Raw genomic sequence first — 25573 nt, 5'->3', positions numbered from 1 at the left:
TTTTTAAATCTACAACTAATACTTTGTTAGTCTTTCCACCCCACCCCCACTAGAGCTGTACCTTGAGTGTCCTGCCATCCATTCTTAATTAGCACTTTTCTTAGATAATATCACCACCTTCAACACCTCTTTGATCCTTTTGTCTGTGACATCTTTTGATTATCTGCTCCTATCACTGCTTGCTTGTCCCTACAACCACCCCCACCCTCAACTTCTCTCCCCCCACCCTAGACCAGCTTATATTTCACCCCTCTCCTAACTATACTCAGTTCTGTTGAAGGGTCATGAGGACTCGAAACATCAACTCTTTTCTTCTCCACCGATGCTGCCAGACCTACTGAGTTTTTCCAGGTAATTCTGTTTTTGTTTTGGATTTCCAGCATCCGCAGTAGCTTTTAGCTTTTTGTTTTTATCTTTGTAAACATGACAATTGGATAAGAAATCATTGATTGGCAGGGGATACAACCAATCAGCACAGCGAAAGTGGGAGGGACGCACCAATGGGCGGCCTGGCCTGGTGGGCGGGATCTGGGAAAAGGTCCAAAGTCCGTGCGAAGAAGTTTGTGTGAAGCGCCGTCCGCTGCGATGAATCCGGACGTTGCGAGCGAGAGGAAAGCTCCCGGTTTCGAGGTGGAGAAATTAGTGAACCTGCTGGACGGCGGAGCGGGACGCACTCGCACCCGGAGGTCCATAGGTGAGGCCCGGCCAGAGCGTGTCCGGTCCAGCCGGCGGTCGGGCAGAGAGTGTCCGGTAAAATCAGAGGGTGGCCAGAGTTAAAAACAAAAAACTACTGCGGATACTTGCCTTCTGTCCCCACCACAAACTGCGGTTCCCTGGTCACCAACTCCCACCCCTCTTCATGGCAACTGTGTGGAACCTAACCAAACTGTTCCCGACCTTTGGAGTCATATTTAACCCCAAGATAAACTTCGGACCACACTCTCGCTGTCACTAAGACCGCCTGTTTCAGTAGTTCTCAAACTTGGGTTCATGGACCCCTGAGGTCAGCCCTGAGTTGGTGACCGCCTAGGTGGCAAAGTCAAGAGTAAGTTAGTGAGTGACAGCTGTGGCCTACACAGCCCGTGCTCCTCCTTCTAGTAAAAAATATACTTTATTCACAAAATATCTTCAAAACAACATTCCAAAACATTGCAAAATCACCAACGCAAAAATACAAACAGGTTCAGACTTTTACAACACGTGTCACGAAATCCATTGATACATACAATAAATATTACATTCATTTTGAGCTGTACAGCCCGAGGGGATTTAAACAGTTCCCAGTCCCTCAGTGCACTGTGGCAGAAAGGTCTTAGACAGCGACCCTTCCCCATTGCGCCTTTGTGGCGGCTGCCCCAAGCTTTAGTGCGTCCCTCAGCACGTAGTCCTGGACTTTGGATTGTGCCAGTCTGCAACACTCGGTCGGGGACAAATCTTTGTGCTGGAAGACCAACAAGTTTCGGGCAGACCAAAGCGCGTCTTTCACCGAGTTGATGATCCTCCAGCTGCAGTTGATGTTTGTCTCGGTGTGTGTCCCTGGGAACAGCCCGTAGAGCACAGAGTCCTGTGTCACAGAACTGCTCGGGATGAACCTCGACAGCAACCACTGCATCTCTCTCCAGACCTTCTTTGCAAAGGCACAATCCACAAGGAGGTGAACAACGGTCTCTTCCCCACCACAGCCACCTCGAGGGCAACGTGCAGAGGGGGTGAGACTCCTGGCGTGTAGAAAGGATCTGACGGGGAGGGCCTTTCTCACCACCAGCCAAGCCACGTCTTGGTGCTTGTTGGAAAGTTCTGGCGATGAGGCATTCTGCCAAATGACTTTGACAGTCTGCTCGGGGAACCATCCCACAGGATCCACCCTCTCCTGTTCCCTCAGGGCCTCTAGGACGTTACGTGCTGACCACTGCCTGATGGACTTGTGGTCAAAGGTGTTTTTCTGCATAAATTTTTCCACGAGGGACAGGTGGTACGGCACGGTCCAACTACTTGGAGCGTTCCGCGGCAGCGTGGCCAGACCCATCCTTCGCAACACCGGGGACAGGTAGAACATCAGCACGTAGTGACACTTGGTGTTTGCGTACTGAGGGTCTACGCACCGCTTGATGCAGCCACACACAAAGGTGGCCATCAGTATGAGGGCAATGTTGGGCACGTTTTTCCCCCCTTTATCTAGAGGCTTGTACATCGCGTCCCTGCGGACACGATCCATTTTTGACCTCCAGATAAAGCGGAAGATGGCTCGAGTGATCACCCTCCTTCTGGTGCTGTCTGTGTTCTGGTCTCTCCAGGCTCCTGCCAAGTTTCGAATGCACATGATATGGCTAGGTAAAGTAACGCGGAAGGAGACTTATGTGGAGCATAACCATTGGCCCTCTGCCGCGGGAAACACCCAATGTCCCTGATTTGATGGCAAGCTCGCACCCTAGTCTTCAATTGGCTGAAACATTAAAAATTGCAGTGGACACACCTAAAGCCCACCATGTGGGGTCAGGGTCCAGAACTAGCCCACATGTCGGTTACCACTCCTAATTTAAAAGTCCAACCTCTTCATCCTGCAAAGTTATAGGACAGCATGTACTGTTGAGCCTTTCTAGCAGCTTGGTAACCTTACTAACATAAGAGTAACTAGATAAACAATTTGTCCTTTAGAACAGACTTTAGTAACTGGCATAGTCTTCTGCATTTATTCTGGCCCCCAGCGCGCACATAAGCCTCTGGTAAAAGTACAATTGTCAGTCAGAACCTAGATCCTCCAAAACAAAAACAGAATTACCTGGAAAAACTCAGCAGGTCTGGCAGCATCAGCGGAGAAGAAAAGAGTTAACGTTTCGAGTCCTCATGACCCTTCAACATAACTGAGTAATATTAGGAAAGGTAGCATCATCAGAACAGATGCGACGGAGGCGAAGGAACTGAGAGAATGGGATGGAGTCCTTACAGGAAGCGAGGTGTGGGGAGCTGTAGTCGAGGTAGCTGTGGGAGTCGGTAGGCTTGTAATGGATATTGGTGGACAGTCTATCGCCAGAATTTGAGACAGAGAGGTCAAGGAAGGGAAAGGAAGTGTCAGAGATGGACCATGTGAAAATGATGGAGGGGTGGAGATTGGAAGCAAAATTAATCAATTTTTCCAGGTCCCAATGAGAGCATGAAGCAGCACCGAAGTAATCATCGATGTACCGGAGAAAGAGTTGTGGGAGGGGGCCGGAGTAGGACTGGAACAAGGAATGTTCCACATACCCCATAAAGAGACAGGCATAGCTGGGGCCCATGCGGGTACCCATAGCCACACCTTTTATTTGGAGGAAGTGAGAGGAGTTAAAGGAGAAATTGTTCAGTGTGAGAACAAGTTCAGCCAGACGGAGGAGAGTAGCGATGGATGGGGATTGTTCGGGCCTCTGTTCAAGGAAGAAGCTAAGGGCCCTCATACCATCCTGGTGGGGGATGGAGGTGTAGAGGGATTGGACGTTCATGGTGCAGAAGAAGCGGTTGGGGCCAGGGAACTGGAAATTGTTGATGTGACGTAAGGTGTCAGAGGAATCACGGATGTAGGTGGGAAGCGACTGGACAAGGGGAGAGAGAAGGGAGTCAAGATAACGAGAAATGAGTTCCGTGGGGCAGGAACAGGCTGACACGATCGGTCTGCCGGGACAGTTCTGTTTGTGGATTTTGGGTAGGAGGTAGAAGCGGGCCGTTCGAGGTTGGGCGACTATCAGGTTGGAAGCTGTGGGAGGAAGATAGCCAGAGGAGATGAGGTCAGTGACAGTCCTGGAAACAATGGCTTGATGTTCAGTCGTGAGGTCATGGTCCAGGGAGAGGTAGGAGGAAGTGTCTGCAAGTTGACGCTCAGCCTCCGTGAGGTAGAGGTCAGTGCGCCAGACAACAACAGCACCACCCTTGTCAGCGGGTTTGATGACAATGTTGGGGTTGGACCTGAGAGAACGGAGTGCAGTAAGTTCAGAGAGAGACAGATTAGAATGGGTGAGAGGAGCAGAGAAATTGAGACGACTAATGTCATGCCGACAGTTCTCAATGAAAAGATCAAGAGAAGGTAAGAATCCAGAGGGAGGGGTCCAGGTGGAGGGAGAATATTGGAGGTGGGTAAAAGGATCCGTTGAACGGGGAGAGGACTCCTGCCCAAAGAAGTGAGCACGGAGACGAAGACGGCGGAAGAAGAGTTCAGCATCGTGCTGAGCCCGAAATCCCACTAGAGCTGTACCTTGAGTGTCCTGCCATCCATTCTTAATTAGCACATTCTCTTAGATAATATCACCGCCTTCAACACCTTTTTGTTCCTTTGTCTGTGACATCTTTTGATTATCTGCTCCTATCACTGCTTGCTTGTCCCTACAACCACCGCCCCCCCCCAACTTCTCTCCCCCAAACCCCACCCCCCCCCCCCCCCACCTTAAACCAACTTATATTTCACCCCTCTCCTAATATTACTCAGTTCTGTTGAAGGGTCATGAGGACTCGAAACATCAACTCTTTTCTTCTCCGCCGATGCTGCCAGACCTGCTGAGCTTTTCCAGGTAATTCTGTTATGTTTTGGATTTCCAGCATCCGCAGTAGTTTTTTGTTTTTACCTAGATCCTCCAGCTGATTTTATAGGCATCTACCTATTTGACCATTTCTGTACAATACAGAATACTTTCCTGCTGCTGCCCAACTGTCAAAATGACCATAATACCCAGGCTGAACTACATTTTCAGTTGATTATCCTGAAGGTGCAGGTACATTGGTTCAGGAAGATCAGACAAGTCATCTTGAATTTTCTTTGAGGTGTGAAGGCTACAAGATTAAGTTTAATCATTTACTTCATCTGCTGGTTGGAAACAATGATAATAGTCTTTTTGCATGTTTAAACATGAAATGTTATTACAGATGAGAAAAAGAACTTGTTTTAATTTTGTTTTGAAGTTATTCAAAATATGTGGTTTCAATTCTTGGGGCCTGCAAAATAGCTTCAGCTAAACAGCTAAGATAAAAGCAAAAAACTGCGGATGCTGGAAATCCAAAACAAAAACAAAAATACCTGGAAAAACTCAGCAGGTCTGGCAGCATCTGCGGAGAGGAGCACAGTTAACGTTTCGAGTCCGAATGACCCTTCAACAGAACTAAGTAAAAATAGAGAAGAGGTGAAATATAAGCTGGTTTAAGGGTGGGGGGGGGTGGGGGGCGGTGGGACAAGTGGTGGAGTAGTGGACGCAGAGGACAGGAAGGGAAGGGAAGAGGATGCAATAAACAATATAAAATGCATTCCATAATTTTAGGGTCTCTTGTATCATTGAGTAATTCAGCAGTTTTGAACTTTACAAGAATTGATATAATTTAAGTAAGATAGAATATCTTAATTTCACAATTTATCTTTGTTTTATCAGAACATATCATTAATAGTGATGCTGTTTTTAACCAAGAAAATCAGTACTTCTTGACGCAGACTGAGCGATACGAAGAAGCTGTGAAAGGGGCTGTGCATCTACGGCAGAAGATTAAGGAATTGGGCTGGACCGCTGATGGGCCAGAAATACAAATTGCTTTTAGGTATAGTTTTTAACAAAAAATGTCAACGTGTTCTTTGTAAGAGCTCTTATACAGAAATTGTACTTTTCCCCTTCCCTAAGTGCATCATCCACATTAAGAGATCTACTATTAGGCCTGCACCAGTTATATACTGAAACAAGCCCCTGGGAGGTTCATGGATCCAAATTTTCAAATCCTTCAGTGGAAAAATTCCAGTCCGACACTGCTGCATAGGATCATAGTTAAAGTCAGAAATGAACCACAGGGTAGAGTCTACAAGTTCAAGTCCCAAGCATCCCGATGTCATCCTGCACATGAGCAATCTTCAGGTTGGCGGGCACGCATGGGTGCTGGAGCTGCACCCGCCAACAATTAAAGGGTGACTTAAGGCCATTAAAAAGCCAATTGTACTTGATTTTACATTGCCAGCGTGATTTCATGCTCATCGCATAGGTAAAGCAGGCAGCCCACTTTTAATGAAATCTCATCCAAGGGTGGGATAAAAAGGGTCGGCAGCACTGACAGTGTGAGTAGTGAGGAGTTTAGGAGATAGTTTGTTGCTGGTTGCTTATTTGAACTTGACAGCTTCACCTCTGTTCTGAGCTTCATTCTTAGCATTTCCAGGCTTCATTTCAGGACTCCGTGTCTCCAAGGCCCCCGGACAATTTTGACCTTGTGGATCCTTCCAGGTATCAGACAGCCTTCTGTTATCCAGGCAATGGCGATTGTGGTCTCCGCTGGTGGTATTTCCCCTGAGGAGGAAGAGAGGGGCAAAAGGGAGAGGAGGCCAGGTGTCCCTATGCAGCTTCTAGGGGAGTGACCTCTGGGTGGAAAGGCGCTCCTGCGTTCAAGTGCATGCTGGTGAATCTAAGGGAGAGCAACGGCATGTCATTAGTTTAAGCCATCACACTGCCACTGTGCATACCAGGCACCCTGGTGAGACAATGGGGATCTGCATCATAAGACCATAAGACATAGGAGCAGAAATTACGCCATTCGGCCCATCGAGTTTGCTCTGCCATTCAATCATGGCTGATAAGTTTCTCAACCGCATTCTCCCGCCTTCTCCCCGTAACCTTTGATCCCCATACCAGTCAAGAACCTATCTATCTCGGTCTTAAATACACTCAATGACCTGGCCTTCTGTGGCAATGAATTCCATAGATACACCACTCTCTGGCTAAAGAGGTTTCTCCTCATCTCTGTTCTAAAAGGTCTTCCCTTTACTCTGAGGCTGTGCCCTTGGGTCCTAGTCTCTCCTACTAATTGAAACATCTTCCCCACGTCCACTCTATCCAGGCCTTTCAGTAGTCTGTAAGTTTCAATCAGATCCCCCCCTCATCCTTCTAAACTCCATCGAGTATAGACCCACAGTCCTCAAACATTCCTCATATGTTAAGCCTTTCATTCCTGGGATCGTTCTCGTGAACCTCCTCTGGACCCTCTCCAAGCCAGCACATCCTTCCTGAGATACGGGGCCCAAAATTGCTCACAATATTCTAAATGTGGTCTGACCAGAGCCTTATAAAGCCTCAGCAGCACATCCCTGCTTTCATATTCTAGTCCTCTCGAAATAAATGCCAACATTGCATTTGCCTTCCTAACTACAGACTCAACCTGCAAGTTAACCTTAAGAGAATCCTGGACTAGGACTCCCAAGTCCCTTTGAACTCCAGATTTCTGAATTCTCTCCCCATTTAGAAAATAGTCTATGCCTCTATTCTTCCTACCAAAGTGCATGACCTCACACTTCCCCACGTTGTATTCCATCTGCCACTTCTTTGCCCATTCTCCTAACCTGTCCAAATCCTTCTGCAGCCTCCCCACTGCCTCAGTACTACCTGTCCCTCCACCTATCCTTGTATCATCTGCAAACTTAGCCAGAATGCCCTCAGTTCCTTCATCTAGATCATTAATGTATAAAGTGAAAAGTTGTGGTCCCAACACTGAACCCTGCGGAACTCCACTAGTCACCGGCCACCATCCTGAGAAGGGCCCTTTATCCCCACTCTCTGCCTCCTGCCAGACAGCCAATCTTCTATCCATGCTAGTACCTTGCCTCTAACACCATGGGCTCTTATCTTACTGAGCAGCCTCCTGTGCGGCACCTTGTCAAAGGCATTCTGGAAGTCCAAGTAGATAACATCCATTGGCTCTCCTTTGTCTATCCTACTCGTTACCTCCTCAAAGAATTCTAACAGATTTGTCAGGCATGACCTCCCCTTGATGAAACCATGCTGACTTTGCCCAATTTTACCATGCACTTCCAAGTATTCTGAAATCTCATCCTTAATAATGGACTCTAAAACCTTACCAATGACCAAGGTCAGGCTAATCGGCCTGTAATTTCACGTCTTTTGCCTCACTCCCTTCTTAAACAGGGGGGTTACATTAGTGATTTTCGAGTCCTCTGGGACCCTCCCTGACTCCAGTGATTCCTGAAAGATCACCACTAATGCCTCCACTATCTCTTCAACTATCTCCTTCAGAACTCTGGGGTGTAATCCATCTGGTCCAGGTGATTTAGCCACCTTCAGACCTTTCAGTTTTCCTAGCACCTTCTCCTTGGTAATGGCCACCATACTCACCTCTGCCCCCCGACTCTTGAACTTTGGGGATGTTACTCGTGTCTTCCACCGTCAAGACTGACGCAAAGTACCTATTCAGTTCCTCCGCCATTTCTTTGCTCCCCACTACTACTTCTCCAGCGTCATTTTCCAGCAGCCCAATGTCCACTTTTTCCTCTCTCTTACCCTTTATATATCAAAAAAAACTCTTGCAATCTTCTTTTATATTACTGGCTAGTTTACCCTCATATTTAAACTTCTCCCTCCTTATTTCTTTTTTAGTTGTCCTCTGTTGGCCTTTGTAGGCTTCCCAATCCCTTGGTTTCCCACTGGTCTTCGCCACATTGTATGCTTTCTCTTTAGCTTTTATGCTGTCCCTGACTTCCCTAGTCAGCCATGGTTGTCTCGTCCTCCCTTTAGTATGCTTCTTCTTCCTAGGGATGAATTTTTGCCATGTCTCCCAAATTACTCCCAGAAACTCCTGCCATTGCTGTTCCACTGTCTTTCCTGCTTGGCTCATCTCCCAGTCAATTCTGGCCAGCTCCTCCCTCTTGCCTCTGTCGTTGCCTTTATTCAACTGTAATACCGTTACATCTGATTCCAGCTTTTTCCTCTCAAATTGCAGGGTAAATTCTATCATATTATGGTCACTTCCTCCTAAGGGTTCCTTCACCTTAAGCTCCCTTATCAAATTTGCCTCATTACACATCACTAAATCTAGAATTGCCTGTTCCCTAGTGGGCTCCACCACAAGCTGCTCCAAAAAGCCATCTCGTAGACATTCCACAAATTCCTTTTCTTGGGATCCACTACCAACCTGATTTTCCCAGTCTACCTACATATTGAAATCCCCCATGATCACTGTATCCTTGCCTTTCTTACACACCTTTTCTATCTCCTGGTGTATCTTGTGCCCCACATCCTGACTACTGTTCGGAGACCTGTACATAACTCCCATTATGGTTTTATCACCTTTGCGATTCCTCAACTCTACCCACACAGATTCTACATCATCTGACCTTATGTCGTTTCTTGCTATCGATTTAATTTCATTTCTTACTAACAAAGCAACCCCACCCCCTCTGCCAACCTGCCTATCTTTTCGATAGGATGTATATCCTTGGATATTTAGCTCCCAGTCCTGATCCCCTTGCAGCCATGTCTCTGTGATGCCCACCACATCATACCTGCCAATTTCAATCTGCGCCACAAGCTCATTTACCTTATTTCGTATACTGCATGCATTCAGATATTAATCTTGAGGCTGCCACCACGAGGAATCCTGTTTTGGATACCATGAAGTAGGCTTCCAGTCTGGAGTATGTTAAAAGCAAGTCTTTATTAACAGCTCATAAGTATATACATATTTATAGAATATATAAATATATACATATGTATAGATACATAATTGACCTCATTCTAGGTCTTCTGTGTCCATCTCCTGGCTGACCCTGGCTCTGCATCAGATGTCGTCTTACATCACGGTGTGGGTGGTACTGTACTCAGTCCCACATTAACCCTTTATGTACCAGACACTTCTATTACAGAGGGGAACTTGCAGGTGGCGATCTGGGCATCTGCTGCCCTTGTCCTTCCAGGTGGTAGAGGTTGCGGGCCTGGAATGTTCTCTGAAAGGAGTCTGGGTGAGTTGCTGCAATGCATCTTATAGATGGTGCACATTGCTGCCGCTGTGCGCCGGGAGTGAAGGGAGTGGAAGTTCAAGGTGGTGGATGGGGTTCCAATCAGGCAGGCTGCTTTGACCTGGATGGTGTTGAGCTTCTTGAGTGTTGTTGGAGCTGCACTCACTGAGGCAAGTGGAGAGTATTCCATCACACTTCTGACTTGTGCCTTGTAGATGGTGGAAATGCTATGTGGAGTCAGGAGGCGAGTTACTCTCTATAGAACTCCCAGCCTCTGACCTCTTGTAACCACAGTATTTACATGGCTGGCCCAGTTCAGTTTCTGGTCAATGGTAACCCGCAGGATGTTGATAGAGTCATTAGCAGTGAACAGTAACTGTGCTTCTACCTGACTTTAGGGTCCTGGGAGGAAATTTGGCCTTTGCAGTCCATCGTGAACTCTTTATACCAACCATCACGGAACTGGGGACAGATGCACAGATCGCTAAGTGGGTTCCACTGGCTAAGGATTACCAGATTATTGGAACCTATGCTCAAACGGAGCTAGGCCATGGCAAGTGAACAATTTGATATACTTATATTTGAACACTGTTTACCAACACAATTATATTGTGCCCCTTGGTTTATGCTTTATAATTTTACAAAATCAAATTGCAGGGCAACTGACTGTTAAATGAGCTTTTCTTTTTAAAAAAAGACAGCTGCTAAGTAGAACATTGGTGCTCAAAAATACTATGTCCAAATCTGAGGTAATTGTTTCTATTGTAAATCTCACACTGTGAATTCTGATTTTGGTTATGCAATCATTCAGTTTGATTCATATTGTTAATTAATAATTTCAGAAAGGGGCCAATAAGTTTGAGATCAAGTTGTAGACTAATTTATTAATAGTCTGCGTCAGTAGCTGATAACTGGCTGGTTAACAGACATTCATTACAATTGAGGTAGTTGGATAGTTATCTCTTTTAATTGGATAAACATAACTTTCAGTTCAGAATCTTTGTATGATCAGCACCTCTGTTGAGCAACGTAATGGGCTTCACTGAACTCGACAGCGCTGCTAAACCTGGGACAAGCACATTAGCTTAACCTGAAATTTGTCACTTTAAGTGACAACAACCAAAAGGAACAGTTGATAAAGCAATAAGGCAGTCAGCTTTTTGTTTCCAACTGTGAACTCTTAAACTTTCCACGCTCTTCCTGTTTGAATTATGTACCTACTGTTCATTTTAAGGCACATATCTTCGAGGACTAGAGACAACGGCATCCTTTGACGCTTCCAGCCAGGATTTCATCCTCAACACACTAGAAGTGTCCTCAATAAAGTGGTGGCCCGGTGACTGTAAGCCTCTGAAATATCCCACTCACTAGATGTACAAGTTACTTGTTTCTACCTATTGTTAAATTTGACCCTAGAATTACTTCAAGTAGAAAATGGATTTCTAATTTAAGAAAACTAACGTGCATTGTACTCTGATAATTTGTTACTATAAATGTTGGGTCTTGATGTTTTACAACATTACAGGCGCTACATAAATGCAAGTTGTTGAAGTATGATGGCCTGGACATTGCTGGAGTGGAGCATCTCACAGCCCATGTTCTTAATTAGATCTTTTTCAATAAAGTTTTACGCCATTTTTTTGCTGAACACGAGCTGATAATGTTGAGATGATGGGAACAGGGCCCCTTGGACCTCATTGAATGACAGAATCATCAGTGTATTTAATTAGTAAGATTTAAGGATTGAGAAAAGAACAGGAACAACAAAGGGTGAATTATAGTCAAATCAGGTCCAGAAGAGAAAAAAATTGGATTAAGAGAGACAAGAGACAGATAGGAAAAGTAAGAACAAAAATAAAATTTTAAATCTCTCAGCAACAATTGAATACACAAAACTGAACTAATTAAATTGTTCCCTTTCTGGGCCAGGGAAATTGGTATTGCATTATCAATCACCTTAGTTAAAAGGATATTTACACTTTTAACTGTCAGGCATAACTTCCTATGGCGAGATTAATGGGCAACAAATATGTAAATTCAGCAAGTTCTTAAAAGGAACAGAAAGGCTCGGGGTGAGTTGTCTTTTCTGTGAAGCAAACCATGTAGTGCAAGTTGACTGGTTTGGGGAATAAAAATTAACAATCCATTGATTCGATAAGTTTTCATGCAATCTGTGTTTCCTACTCTCAGTGGGTAGATCGGCAAATCATGCTGTGGTCTTAGCTCAGCTGTATACCCAGGAGATGTGCCATGGGATGCATGCCTTTATCATTCAGATTCGCAGCCTGGTGGACCATTCTGCTTTGCCAGGTAATATGCTGTTTGTTTTAATTTCCTGACACTTTAAAAGACTTTACAGCAATAAAGCTTGCTTGTTTTGTTCTGGGGAGCGTGGGTTGTAATGAAGCACTATTGTCATTGTTATGCTGTTATGTGCTGGACCATGTAACACACATACCACTTGGAAGCAGCATAAGTAAGGTGCACAGCCACAAAGTAGTGGGGATGTGTATTCCTTTGCAAAGTTCCATGCCCAATAGTGTAGTTGATTTTTTTTTGGATTAAACAAGAAGGGGAGGCGATGGCGTAGTGGTACTGTCGCTAGACTAGTAATCCAGAGACCCAGGGTAATGCTCTGGGGACCCTGCTCTGGGTCACTGCAGATAGTGGAATTCAAATTCAATAAAAATCTGGAATTAAAAACCTGTTGATTGTTGTAAAAACCCATCTGGTCCACTATTGAAGGAAATCTGTCGTCCTTACCTCTGAGTCACAAAAAAGGAATGAAACCGGACAGACCTAGGCAGCAGAAACGACAACGGACCCTGCAAAGTTGTCCTTACAGTGAGAGCTGTCTCATAGAGTAGTCAAGCAACAGCTTGACATAGTCACCCTCACGGAATCATAACTTACAATGCCCCTGGGGAGGCCCAGCAGAGGTGGCGGCACAGTGGTATATGGGAGGGAGTCGCCCTGGGACTCAACATTGACTCTAGACCCCATGAAGTCTTGTGGCATCAGGACAAATAAGGAAACCTGCTGATTACCACATACCACCCTCCCTCAGTTGATGAGCACCATCTCACCATGAGCTCAGATGATTGAACACCACTTGGAGGAAGCACTGTGGGTGGCAAGGGCGCAGAATGTACTCTGGGTGGGGGACTTCAGTGTCCATCACCAAGGGCGGGTCGGTAGCACCACTACTGACCGAGCTGGCCGAATCCTAAATTACATAGCTGCTAAACTGGGTCTGCGGCAGGTGCTGAGGGAACCAACAAGAGGGATAAACATACTTGACCTCATCCTCCGCAGCTGCAGCGTTGGTAGGAGTGACCACCGCACAGTCCTTGTGGAGATGACGTCCTGCCTTCACGTTGAGGATACTCTCCATCGTGTTGTGTGACGCTACCACTGTGCTAAATGGGATAGATTTTAAACAGATCTAACAAGTCAAGACTGGGCATCCATGAGGTGCTGTGGGCCATTCTGCAGCAGCAGAATTGTACTCGAACACAATCTGTAACCTCATAGCCTGGCATATCCCCCACTCTACCATTACTATCAAGCCAGGGGATCAACCCTGGTTGAATGAAGAGTTCAGGAGGACATGCCAGGAGCAGCACCAGGCATACCTAAAAATGAGGTGTCAATCTGGTGAAGCTATAACACAGGACTACTTGCATGCCAAACAGCATAGCAGCAAGTGATAGACAGAGCTAAGAAATCCCACAACCAACTGATCAGATCTAAACTCTGCAGTCTTGCAACAAGTCGTGAATGGTGGTGGACAATCAAACAACTCACTGGAGGAGGATGCTCCACAAATATCCCCATCCTCAATGATGGAGGAGTCCAGCACATCAGTGCAAAAGATAAAAGACACAAGATTTGCTACAATCTTCAGCCAGAAGTGCCGAGTGGATGATCCATCTCGGCCTCCTCCAGATGTCCCCAGCATCACAGATGCCAGTCTTCAACCGATTCAATTCACTCCACGTGATATCAAGAAACGGCTGAAGGCACTGGATACCACAAAGACTATGGACCCTGAGAATATTCCGGCAATAGTACCGAAGGCTTGTGCTCCAGAACGTGCCGCGCCCCTAGCCAAGCTGTTCCAGTACAGCTACAACATTGGCATCTACCTGGCAATGTGGAAAATTGCCCAGGTATGCCCTGTACACAAAAAGCAGGACAAATCCAACCTGCCTCAATCATCAGTAAAGTGATGGAAGGGGTCACCAACAGTGCTACCAAGTGGCACTTGCTTAGCAATAACCTGCTCACTGGCACCCAGTTTGGGTTCCGCCAGGGCCACTCAGCTCCTGACCTCATTACAGCCTTGGTTCAAACATGGACAAAAGAGCTGAACACCTGAGGTGAGGTGAGAGTGACTGCCCTTGACAGAGTGTGGCATCAAGGAGCCCTAGCAAAACTCGAGTCAATGGGAATCAGGAGGAAAACTCTCCACTGGTTGGAGACATACCTAGCACGAAGGAAGATAGTTGTGGTTGTTGGAGGTCAGGCATCTCAGCTCCAGGACATCACTACAGGAGTTCCTCAGGGTAGTGTACTCGGCCCAACCATCTTCAGCTGTTTCATCAACGACCTTCTTCATCCGTGACCTTCCTTCCGTCATAAGGTCAGAAGTGGGAATGTTCGCTGATGATTGCACAATGTTCAGCACCATTTGCAACTCCTCAGATGCTGAAGCAGTCCATGTCCAAATGCAGCAAGACCTGGACAATATCCAGGCTTTGGGGTGACAAGTGGCAAGTAACAATCGCGTCACACAAGTGTCAGGCAATGACCATCTCCAACAAGAGAGAATCCAACCATCGCCCCTTGATGTTCAATGGCATTGCCATCACTGAATCCCCCACTATCAACATCCTGGGGTTACCATTGACCAGAAACTAAACTGGACTAGCCATATAAGCACTGTGGCTACAAGAGCAGGTCAGAGGCTAGGAATCCTGCGACGAGTAACTCGCCTCCTGACTCCCCAAAGCCTGTCCATCATCTACAAGGCACAAGTCAGGAGTGTGATGGAATATTGTCCACTTGCCCGGATGAATGCACAACACTCTAGAAGCTTGACACCGTCCAGGACAAAGCAGCCCACTTGATTGGCACCACATCCACAAACATTCACTCCTTCCACCACCGACGCACAGTAGCATTGTGTACCATCTACAATATGCACTGCAGGAATTCAGCGAGGGTCCTTAGACAGCACCTTCCAAACCCACAACCACTACCATTTAGAAGGACAAGGGCAGCAGATAGATGGGAACACCATCACTGGAAGTTCCCCTCCAAGTCACTCACCATCCTGACTTGGAAATATATCACTGTTCCTTCACTGTCTCTGGGCCAAAATCCTGGAACTCCCTCCCTCACAGTACTGTGGGTGTACCTACACCACATGGACTGCAGCGGTTCAAGAAGGCAACTCACCACCTCTCGAGGGCAACTAGGGATGGGCAATAAATGCTAGCCTAGACAGCGAAGCCCACATCCCGTGAATGAATAAAAAGAAGGATATTGCTGCTCCTTGATAGGAAACGTCTGTTGGACCACATGAGGCCATTTTCTCATCAGCATAGCTGCATATTTCGGTGCAAACAAAATAAACCTGAAAGCTTATTAAAACTTAGTTGTTGAGAACAAACATTATTCTACATCTATGACTAAAATAGCACTGTGAGGGCACACAGTGGCTGAATTTTAACTGCCAAGGGGATTTGAGTGTGGGCGGGAGAGTGTTGAAAACTCAAAAAAAATGGAAACCCAACTTATACCACTCGCTTCTAGGTTTAACCTGGGCAGGTTTGCAGATGGGCAGGAAATCCCTGTGGAGCCGTCAGGTAAATAATTAAAAGATTTCAATTCCCAATTACCTCAAGATTTAACCCAGAATTCTGGCTTTTACAGCCAGCGCATTGATTTCTGGAGCTGTGTGGAATTCAGCAGGGTCATCCAGGTGAAAGCACAGCAGAGAATGTTTTACTGAACAGAGAAGCTGAGAAGCCTTCAAGAGTGAAACTGAATAGCTGCAGCCCTGTGTTGGACTACAATCACCTTGATCTGCACTTTCCTGCTGTCAGCCTTCACCATGACATGGGAGCAGTTTATGCAGTTCTATCATGGACCTCTGATGAAGAACAAGAGGAGCAGCTCAAACATTACCAGCAGCACCAGGTTCAACACCAGCATTCTCCTCAGCCACATGTTGTTCCGCAAGACAGGGGATTGACACAGATTCAGCTCGAAGGAGGCAAAACTCCCTAACACAGGGTGTACAGGCAGAGGATAAGCTTTTCTCAACATGTGTAAGCGCCAGTACCTCAGGAGGCTCAGACTCTCATGGCAGGTTGTTGTTGCTTTCTGCAGCCTCCTGGAACAATACCTCCTTCCCAGTGGACCCGGAGGGCATGCATTGCCAGTGACTATCACTGGAAGCTCTCTCCACCTCCACCCCCATCTCAGTTCTCTGCCTCTCCCTAGAATTCTGTGCTGCCTTCTGAATGGAGAGAGTGTTGGGAGGGTGAGAAATGACTTGTGTTGAGGAGAGCGAGGGACAACATTCCTGGAAGGCGACTGTGAGGCATGGGTGTGAGATGGCACAAAGTTGAGTGTGAGTGTTGGTTGTTAAGATGGGGATATGATAAGATGCTTGAAGAGAGGAATGAGTGGAGCTGCAAGGTGTGTTGGTCTGAAGAGTGTCGTGCAGTAGAATGTTCAATAGGTCAGAGTGTGGGGGCTTGGCACCGGATGAAACTGTTAAGCCACTCCTGCACTGTGGTCCTTGAATCGCTTAGGACATTGTCTCAAGGTTCAAAGGACCACACTCCTGCTCACTTCCATCACCCCTACTTGGCTGGAGAGTCTGGGATCTTCCTTGTCCTTGGCAAACATCACCTCACTTCAGTCCCTTAGATCCCACAGCAGGACCTCTAGGTCAGAGTCAGAGACCCAGGGGGCAGCCTTCCCAGATCTCCTTTCCACTGTTTTGGTTGCTGAAGTGATTTACAGGTCAGCCATTTTGACCCCTACCAGGGTCTCTTTAACTAGAAATCCTTCCTTTGACATATTCGACAAATCACCTCGAAGATAAATACTAATGCTGTGGCTGAGTTAGAACCACAAAGTCCCCCATCAAGGACAAATGGATTCTTGACCTGCTACAGGCCTCCCACTGCATTCAGAAAAAATTCTGCCCAGTGGCTCAACATGGGTCATCAATACAAAATGTTCAGACCAGTCCTGTGTGTTTCCGCAAGAAAATTGCTCATGAGTGAAGTGCAGGATTCATTTATTGCTGAAGAATCGTAATGAAAATAGGATCATCCGAGCAGTGGCAATGATCGTTGGATTGCTGCTTTGCTCAGAAATTTCCCCAACCCGACACTGATTTGCATTTCTACCGGGACCTTCCGAGCCCAGCTTCCGCAGAAATGCATCTATTGGGGAACTCCGTCGAAGTAGAGTAGAAGTTGGGGAAAGGCAGGACACACCCTCTTTTTATGGCACTAACTGCCGCATGGTAAGTTTAAAGATCCAGTTTGCATGTTAGTGAATGGGCGAGTGAAGGAGTGAATGAGTGAGTAGCCACTTCACCCACCCTACCACCTCATCCACCTATCCCTCTACCCACTTACCAACTGAAATGGCCTAGTGAGCTACTCAGCTATATTGTGTTCAGAAGGTGGCTGACCAATAACTTCAAGAAGGCAATTAGGGATGGGCAATAAATGCTGGCTTCGCCAACAATGTTCATATTGCCATGAATGATTAAGAAGAAATAAACAGATGCTATTGCTAATGTATTTTTAAAATCTGGTTCCAGGTGTCAAAATTGGAGACATTGGTCCAAAGATGGCCTTTGAGCAGGTTGACAATGGATATTTAATGTTGCAAAATGTTCACATTCCCAGGGAGAACATGTTGAGCAGATACAGTGAGGTAAATAATTAAAGTTCTTAGCATAATTCTTAAATGCAGTTTTCAGTAGCATTTTTTTCGTTTGTACATGGGATGTGAGTGTCGTTGGCAAGGCCAGCATTTATAGCCCATCCCTAACTGCCCTTGAGAATGTGGTGGTGAGTCACCTTCTTGAATTGCTGCAATGCATGTGATAAAGGCACATCCATGGTGCTGTTAGGAAGGGAGGTCTTTGTATTTAAAAGTCCTCTTTGTTAACCATCTTTCTAAAAATAAAAGTTTGTAATGTATACCTGTAGGTGCACAGAGTGTTCTGCAAATATGTTTCTTGGAAAACTGAAAGTGAAATGAACAATTTATATCTTTCCAAGGTAGAAGGGAAACCCATGAATGCAGAAAATCTCCAAATAAAAAGGAAAATACTTGAAATGCATAATCAATGCATTAGAATCTGAAGGCTTGAAAAAAACTTATTCTGGTAATAGCGGGTTGCTTTCTTGAACTGCTGCAGTGTGGTGAAGGTGCTCCTGCAATACTGTTAGTTAGGGAGTTTCATGATTTTGACCCAGCAATAATAAAGGAATGGTGATATATGTTCAAGTCAGGATGGTGAGTGACCTGGAGGGGATCTTGGTTTTTTTTTTATTTGTTTATGGGAAGTGGGTGTCGCTGGCTATGCCAGCATTTATTGACCATCCCTAATTGACCTTGAGAAGGTGGTGGTGAGCCACCGCCTTGAACCGCTGCGGTCCATGTGGTGTAGGTACATCCACAGTGATTTTAGGGAAGGAGTTCCAGGATTTCAACCCAGCGACAGTGAAGGAATGGCGATATATTTCCATGTCAGGATGGTGAATAACTTGGAGAAGAACTTCCAGGTGTTCCCATCCGCCTGCTGCCCTTGACCTTCTAGATGGGTAGCGGTTGTGGGTTTGGAGGGTACTGTCTAAGGAGGCTTGGTGAATTCCTGCAGTGCAGAGATGATGCTGTTCTCATGAACCTACTGCCCTTGTCCTTCAAAGTGATAGAAGTTGTCCATTTGGAAGTGCTGTCTAAGAAGCCTTGGCAAGCTGCTGCAATGCATCCTGAAGATAAGACACACTGCCACCATGATGCATCAGTGATGAAGGGTGCACACGTTTAAGGTGGTTGATGGGTTGTTGATTATGTTGACAGCTTAGTTCTGGACAGTGTTAGGCTTTTTGAGTGTCATTGCAGCTGCATCTCTCCAGGCAAGTGGAGACTATTCCATCCTACTCCTGATTCGTGCATTTCAGCTGATGGAGAGACTTTGGGTAGTCAGGAGGTGAGCCAAACTCCTCAATACCCAGCCTCTGACCTGCTCTGTTAACCACGGAATTAATGTTGCTCATCCAGTTGAGTTTGTGGTCAAATTTGCAGCCCAGGACATTGATATAGGGAGATTTGGCAGTGGTACTGCTATTGAATGCCATGAGGGAGCTGGTTAGACTTTCTCTTGTGAAAAGTGAAAGAAAGAATATTGTTTTGGGTGTTATTCTTCTGAACCTGTAGAAATGGGGAGGACAGCAACTCATGCTGAGTGTGCCAAATAAAAGCAGCTTTTAAGTTTCAGCTCTACATTCTCCTTCAAATACTGCTACTCTGATGAAATGCCAGCCTTGTCTTGCAGAATGTAGATAACTCGTAGACTTCATCTCATAGTACAATGTTTTATATTGATTGTTCCTTGTTATACTTCCTGAATTAGAAATACCAGTTTTGCATTAATGTCTGTTGCCATTCTAGGTTACGTCAGACGGCAGCTATGTTAAACAAGGATCTGACAGAATCTACTACATCTCTATGGTGCTTGCTCGAGTGAAGATAATATCTAGCGAACTGGTGTCTGCTCTTTCTAAAGCCTGTGTTATTGCTATTCGATATTCTGTGGTGAGACGTCAGTCAAAATTAAAGCCTGGGTATGTCCAGGGACTGGATTCTGTGTGATTTAATAAATGTTGTAGGGAGTGAGTGGATTTGCTTATATATTGACTGTTTGTTAAACTGTTTTTATTGTTGCAGCTGATTTTATTTCCAAACTTAAAGTAACATTACTGTAGCAACTTCGTCAGATTTTTGATCTTAAAATTATTTTGATGGAAATATAGGATAAATCTCTTAACAGTATGTTTCGATGCTGATCGCATTTGAAGAATAAAAGAATTTTTATGACCAGAAAAGGTCATGAGGTTCAGCAAACTCATTGTTTGATTGTTTGATCAACCATTTATATGCTTTCTCATCATATCCCTTGATCCCCTTTCTTTCCTGAAATATATCTAATTGTCTCAACACCAGCTTCTGTTTACTGTTTGCTTAAAAACTTTTCTCCAGTACCTTACTACGCAATTCCTGTTACCCATTGAATGAAAAAGAATCCTCTGTGGCATTCTTTCTTACTCCTAATTTCTTAATTTTGATCTGTGTACTGTTGTATTTGAACCCTTAACTAGACTGAACACAGCGGCTTGATCATTTTCAACAGTTATCTCCATAATATAGAGAACTTCAATTATGTTTGCACAATTTTTCCTTTGTTCCAAAGGAAATAAATCCAATTTTTGTAACCATTCTTAATATCTTCTATTCCTAATACATGGAATCTTCTTGGTAGCACATCTTTATACTCTTTCGTAGGCTATAAAATTCTACAATCAGATGATACCTAGACGTAGTACACCAGATGTGGTGAGACCAACATTTTATACAGTAATACTCCGAATAGTACAATCTGTCTACATTGTAGTCTATCTGTCTGTTAATATTTTACTCTTTTTCTTTCACTGCAGCCAAGTTCTGATTTCGTAGCTTTAAATAATGTCTCCATTAGCAATAAAACTATTAACTGAATTGTTACAAAATAATGCTTCAAGGGAATTAGTTCCAGTAGGGAAAACATCTCAAAAATCAAGCCAAGCCAAAGATAAGCCAGTTAAAAGGGCAGATAATACCTGGACTGATTCAACTTGTGTATGAACATTCAGTTTGTGCTTAATGATTTTGATGTTATGGTCTGCCCTCAGTGAAATGGAAGCAAAAATTTTAGACTACCAGACCCAGCAACAGAAGCTCCTTCCCCAGCTGGCAACAACTTTTGCCTTTCATTTCATGGCCTCATCCTTGGATACCTTTTGCAATCAAGTGAAAGTACAGGTCAAAACCAAGGGAGACATCTTATTGCTGCCTGAGGTAAGATAATATGTCTTATTGCTACCAGATAATTTTAGGATTGTAAAGGCAGAGCAGTGTGTTCTCTGATCAATAATGAGGATTGAAACAATTGCATCTGCAGTACTGTCCTTTAAAAGAATTGATAGAAAAATTACAAGCAATGCCACCTGTTATCTGCTGCTGTGCATATTATCTGTGGTGATTTCCTAAGATACTGCTCATGGTGTATCTGCAGATGTGCTGTTTGATGCTATGTAATGTGAACATGCGAATTAGGAGCAGGAGTAGGCCTTTCAGTCCTTTGAGCCTGCTCTGCCATTTGACCATGGCTGATCTGATTGCAGCCTCACTCTATTTTCCTGTTTACCCCCTATAACCTTTGACACCCTTGTTAATCAAGAACCTATCTAACTCAGCCTTAAAAATATTCAACGACCCTGCCTCCATTGCTCTCTGGGGAAAATAATTATACATACTGAGAGAAAAATTTCTGCTCATCTCTGTCTTAAATGGGAGACCCTTTTTTTTCAAAATTGTGCCCCCTAGTTTGAGTCGCTCCCATAAGGGGAAACATGCTCTCAGCATTCACCCTGTCAAGCTCCCTCAGAATCTTAGATGTTTCAGTAAGATCACTCTCTTCTAAACTCCAATGAATATACCATCAGGGCTCATGGTGATTTGAAACAAGTTTGCTACAAGTATTATAGGAAAGTTGATGTGTTTTCGTGCAACACTAAAATTTCAACCTGGATTGTGTGCTCAAGTCCTGGAGTGGGTCTCAAAACCCATGGCTTCCTGACTTGGAGGCGGAGCTACTGCACTGAACCCAAACTAACATTAGCTGTAAAAGTTTCGGAAAATATCTGAAAAGAATACATAACACGTTCATTTTAGAAATATTAAGCAGCAGCATTTCTGGGTAAAGTAAAGCAGGCTTAAGTTTGCTGTAATGTGTCAACCAGCTCAATTCTGCTGGTTAGAGAAAAGATGATTGCTTGTTTTTAGATACATGATTGGAACTTTACAAAGTTGAAGTCATTTTGGTTTATGGTTTAAGACTCAGCTCCCTAAAGGAGACCTCACTGACCACACGTTGCAACTTGGGCTGGAATTTTCTGGCCCCACTGGCGTCAGGCATCATTGCGGGTGGGGGGGGAGACAATATGGCAACAAGGCCAAAAATCGGTTTTATACTGTCGTGAAACCAGTTTGCGATTGTCCGCTCCACCCATCGATGGGCCACGTTTCCCATCGCCGCATGTCAGGAACATTATTTTAATACATTTGTATCTAATTATAAGCCCACGTTAAATTTACCGCCCACAATGGCGTGACTTCCGAATGGTGTGGTTTACGACTGCCTTTAAAAGGCGTGCACCTGCCATCCTGAACTTCGAGGGGAACTCGGAGGTGAGTGCACACAATCTTGCGCAGTGCTCGCAAGCATTGCCCGTAGGACATCAAGGAAGAGACTCTGCACAATCGTGGGAGGCACAGGCAAGTCACTTTTTCCCGGCTGGCTTTCAGTGCGGTGCTGGGGCAAGGGCTCCAATGTAGGTCAGGTCAGGGGTGGGGGGGCAAGGCAGCACAGACTGAAGGAAATACTCAAGCACATGCCAGGGTCGTGGGGGAAGGGGGTGTGAGGGAAGCGGCCACGCGCTTGGAAAAGCTTGTCAAAAGTGAACATTTTTCTGCAGCTGAGACCGTTCAGCTGCAGCTCCATTGACATGCTTTGAGTCGGGCCTCTAAAGCCTTTCTGCCCAATCAAGCAACTCAAAAGCATGAAAGTGCCACCAAATGCTCCAGAGCTTTTCACCGCTTGGGCGCAGACTGCAAATTAATGTGCATTTTAGGGGGCAGCAGAGCAATTGGCTGACTGGGCAAGTTACACAATGCTCTTGTGAAAGGTGGCCATGGCGCAGTCACTGGTGGGGGCACTCACAGGCCCTTGAAACACCTTTATTAAGGTTTGGACCAGTATCCATTATGGTTCAAGCTAAAAGGGCAGCCTTGCAATGCGGGTTAGGAGAATGCCTGAGCTGAGAGCACAGCATGCAGTCCAAAGGCCAAAGCTGCCGCCAAATGGAGGGGGGCAAAAGTGGGTGGGGTTTCGGACAGCCATGAAGCACACTACACACTGGCCATCCAAGTGGTGGCCAGCACTCTCCTGCATGCATGAAGGGGCCTTCAGACCTAACCAAGATAGGTTCTTAATACACCCATGCTACCTATATGTCTCTTTGATCCTACAGGAAAACATCAGGATCATGGAGCCTGGTGATTTAGCAATGTGCCTCATGGTTTACAGAGACCAGAGAAGAAGGAGAGAGTAGCGGAGGCTCCTGGGTTAGCAAAAGGAGCACCTCCCTCAAGATGAAGAGGCAGCAGGGTCTGTTGTGCACGCAGCTGAAGATCCACAGCGAGCCGTCACTCGTGAGCGCCTTGCTAGACCCAGGGTCTATAGATGGTGCCTGTCATTCCTGCAGATGTTACCAAAGACTGTGCATATCTAGGGAACTGGTCGGTCACATATGCCACCTGCTGCAGGATTTAGCACCACAGGGACATGGGACGCATCCACTGCCAGTGACCATGAAAGTGACTGCAGTGCTCAATTTTTCCAGGGCTCCACAGGTGACCTGTGCAGGATCTCACAAGCCCCCATGCAAAAGTATCTCCAGAAGGTCACAGACGTCATCTTTGCAAAGGCACAGAACTTTGTGCATTTTGCTGGGGATCAGGAAAGCCAGGAAGCAAGAGCGATGGGATTTGCGAAGATCTCAGGTTTTCCACAGGTGCAGGGTGCCATTGACTGTACTCGTGTGGCCCTGGCAACAAGCGGTCAACTACGTATGGACCACCACAATCACATCCTTCAGGTCTGCGCACAATTCACAGGAAGCATGCACGACTCTTGCATCTTTAGCAGGTCTCAGATCCCTGACATCTTACTGGGTCCACAGAAGCTGCAGGGTTGGCTCCTTGGGGACAAGGACTACCTACAGAGGATGTGGCTGATGATGCCGGTGCGGCGGCCTCAGACTGTAGCAGAGCAACGCTACAACAAGGCTCGTGCCACGACCCGGACTTTGGTGGAGCAAATGATAGGCATTTTGAAAATGGGGTTCCGGTGCCTCGACAGGTCCGATGGAGCACTGCAATACAGTCCCCAGAGGGTTTTGCGCATCATCATCACTTGCTGTACGCTCCACAACCTGGTGCTGCAATGGGAGGAGGACGTGGCTGAAGTGGTGATGGAAGAGCTGCATGTCTTCTCTGATGAGGAGGACGTCAAAGGGGATAAGGATGATAAGGTCCTCAAAGGTGAGGATGCGACGATGAGGCCATCGCACTGGCTAGATGAGGCAGGTGCACTTGGGAGACCCTCATAGCCGCAGGATTCATGGAGGAGGATGATGAGATGCAATGAGGACAGACCTGACATCCTCACCTTGTATCTATGAACATTTGACTCCTGCATATCTGATGGCAGTGCACGTACTCTCAGTGCTCAGGCTCATGTCATGGAGACACAGCAGAGGCCTTAATAGTCACTAGATTCCAGGAGAATGACGATGACATTCAGTGAGGACACTCCATAGATCTTCACATTTCCTCTGTGAATGTCTGACTCCTGTCTGGTTGAGGGTAGCTTGCTTATGCTCTGTGATCAGGCTCGTATCATGGAGACACAGCCGTGAAACTTTAAATGCACCTGATCCTTTGTCAGCCTCCAGCACCTGACCCCTTCAAGAGCTCACAGAGGGAATGATGAAACTCTGTGATGCCTGCCCACGACATTCTGGCAGCAGTGACGAGCACCATCGAGGTGCAGGCATCAGTAATGTATCCAGTGAGTCAGACCATCACTTTGGTCTGAAGGTTACACACTGCACAGGGAAGAGGCCCTGGACTGAGACACCTGCCTTTATCTTGTGCAGGAACCAAGGTTTCACATTGGAGTGACATGAACATTGCTCATCATAGCAAGGAGACATTCTTGGGAGTTTATTTACAGTAGTGAATATTAAGTACAAGTGATTAACATCCATGCCCAGGCTCTGCAACTACACCTTCTTAACCTTTCTAACTCTGCTGCTACGTCTTGGTGCTCCTCCGACATCCACAGCAGAGGTGGAGGCAGCCTGCTGACCGCTACGCCCTGTCTGTGATGACTTTGGTGGGCGTCCTCTGGAAGGCTGAGACCTGGAGGGCCCCGGCCTGCTTTCAGGGTCCTGCTATGTGGCAGTGGCACCCTCTTTGGCCTGTGGAACTGGAGCTGCTGGGGTTACAGGAAGAGGGGATTCAAATGGACCAGACACTCCGAAGACAGATGGGGAGGGTGTAAGCAGGATGCCTACCAGGCCAGATGAGAAGGATGCCTGGAATGTGTGGGTGGTGAGTGATGTCATGGACGTGATGAGGACACGGTCCGCAGGGCAAATGAAGGTGCCTGTGAGAGAATGAATAGTGATGTCCCTTGAACTAGCAGTAAGTGAGATCCCTGTGGATGTGTGGTGGGTTTTTGTGAGTGCGTGCTTTGAGAGTGATGAGAAGAGGAACTTACCCTGGTGGAACGGAGGAGATCATTCATCCTCTTTTGGCACTGGGTGGCTGTCCTCTTTTGCAGGGCGTTGGCACTGACCACCACTGCCACCCCCTCCCATACTGCATTTGTCACCTTGCTTGCTGGTCTTG

General features: G+C 46.1%; 1 protein-coding gene across 1 annotated transcript in view; it reads left to right on the top strand.

Annotated features, from left to right (window-relative positions):
* The first annotated feature begins 525 nt into the window (after window positions 1–525).
* LOC144681717 (peroxisomal acyl-coenzyme A oxidase 2-like) overlaps window positions 526–25573 on the top strand; it is a 46714-nt gene continuing 21666 nt past the window's right edge. The window contains exons 1-8 of the mRNA XM_078543610.1: window positions 526–694; window positions 5385–5547; window positions 10132–10286; window positions 10968–11075; window positions 11924–12043; window positions 17589–17704; window positions 19451–19623; window positions 20728–20893. Of these exons, the coding sequence (XP_078399736.1) occupies window positions 586–694; window positions 5385–5547; window positions 10132–10286; window positions 10968–11075; window positions 11924–12043; window positions 17589–17704; window positions 19451–19623; window positions 20728–20893 (1110 nt within the window). The 5' untranslated portion in view covers window positions 526–585. The remainder of the gene's footprint in view (window positions 695–5384; window positions 5548–10131; window positions 10287–10967; window positions 11076–11923; window positions 12044–17588; window positions 17705–19450; window positions 19624–20727; window positions 20894–25573) is intronic.

Source organism: Cetorhinus maximus, chromosome 6, assembly GCF_964194155.1.
Source record: "Cetorhinus maximus chromosome 6, sCetMax3.hap1.1, whole genome shotgun sequence".
Lineage (NCBI taxonomy): Eukaryota > Metazoa > Chordata > Chondrichthyes > Lamniformes > Cetorhinidae > Cetorhinus > Cetorhinus maximus.
The sequence above is the reverse complement of the archived record's forward strand: the minus strand, read 5'-3'. Positions and strand labels throughout refer to the sequence as shown.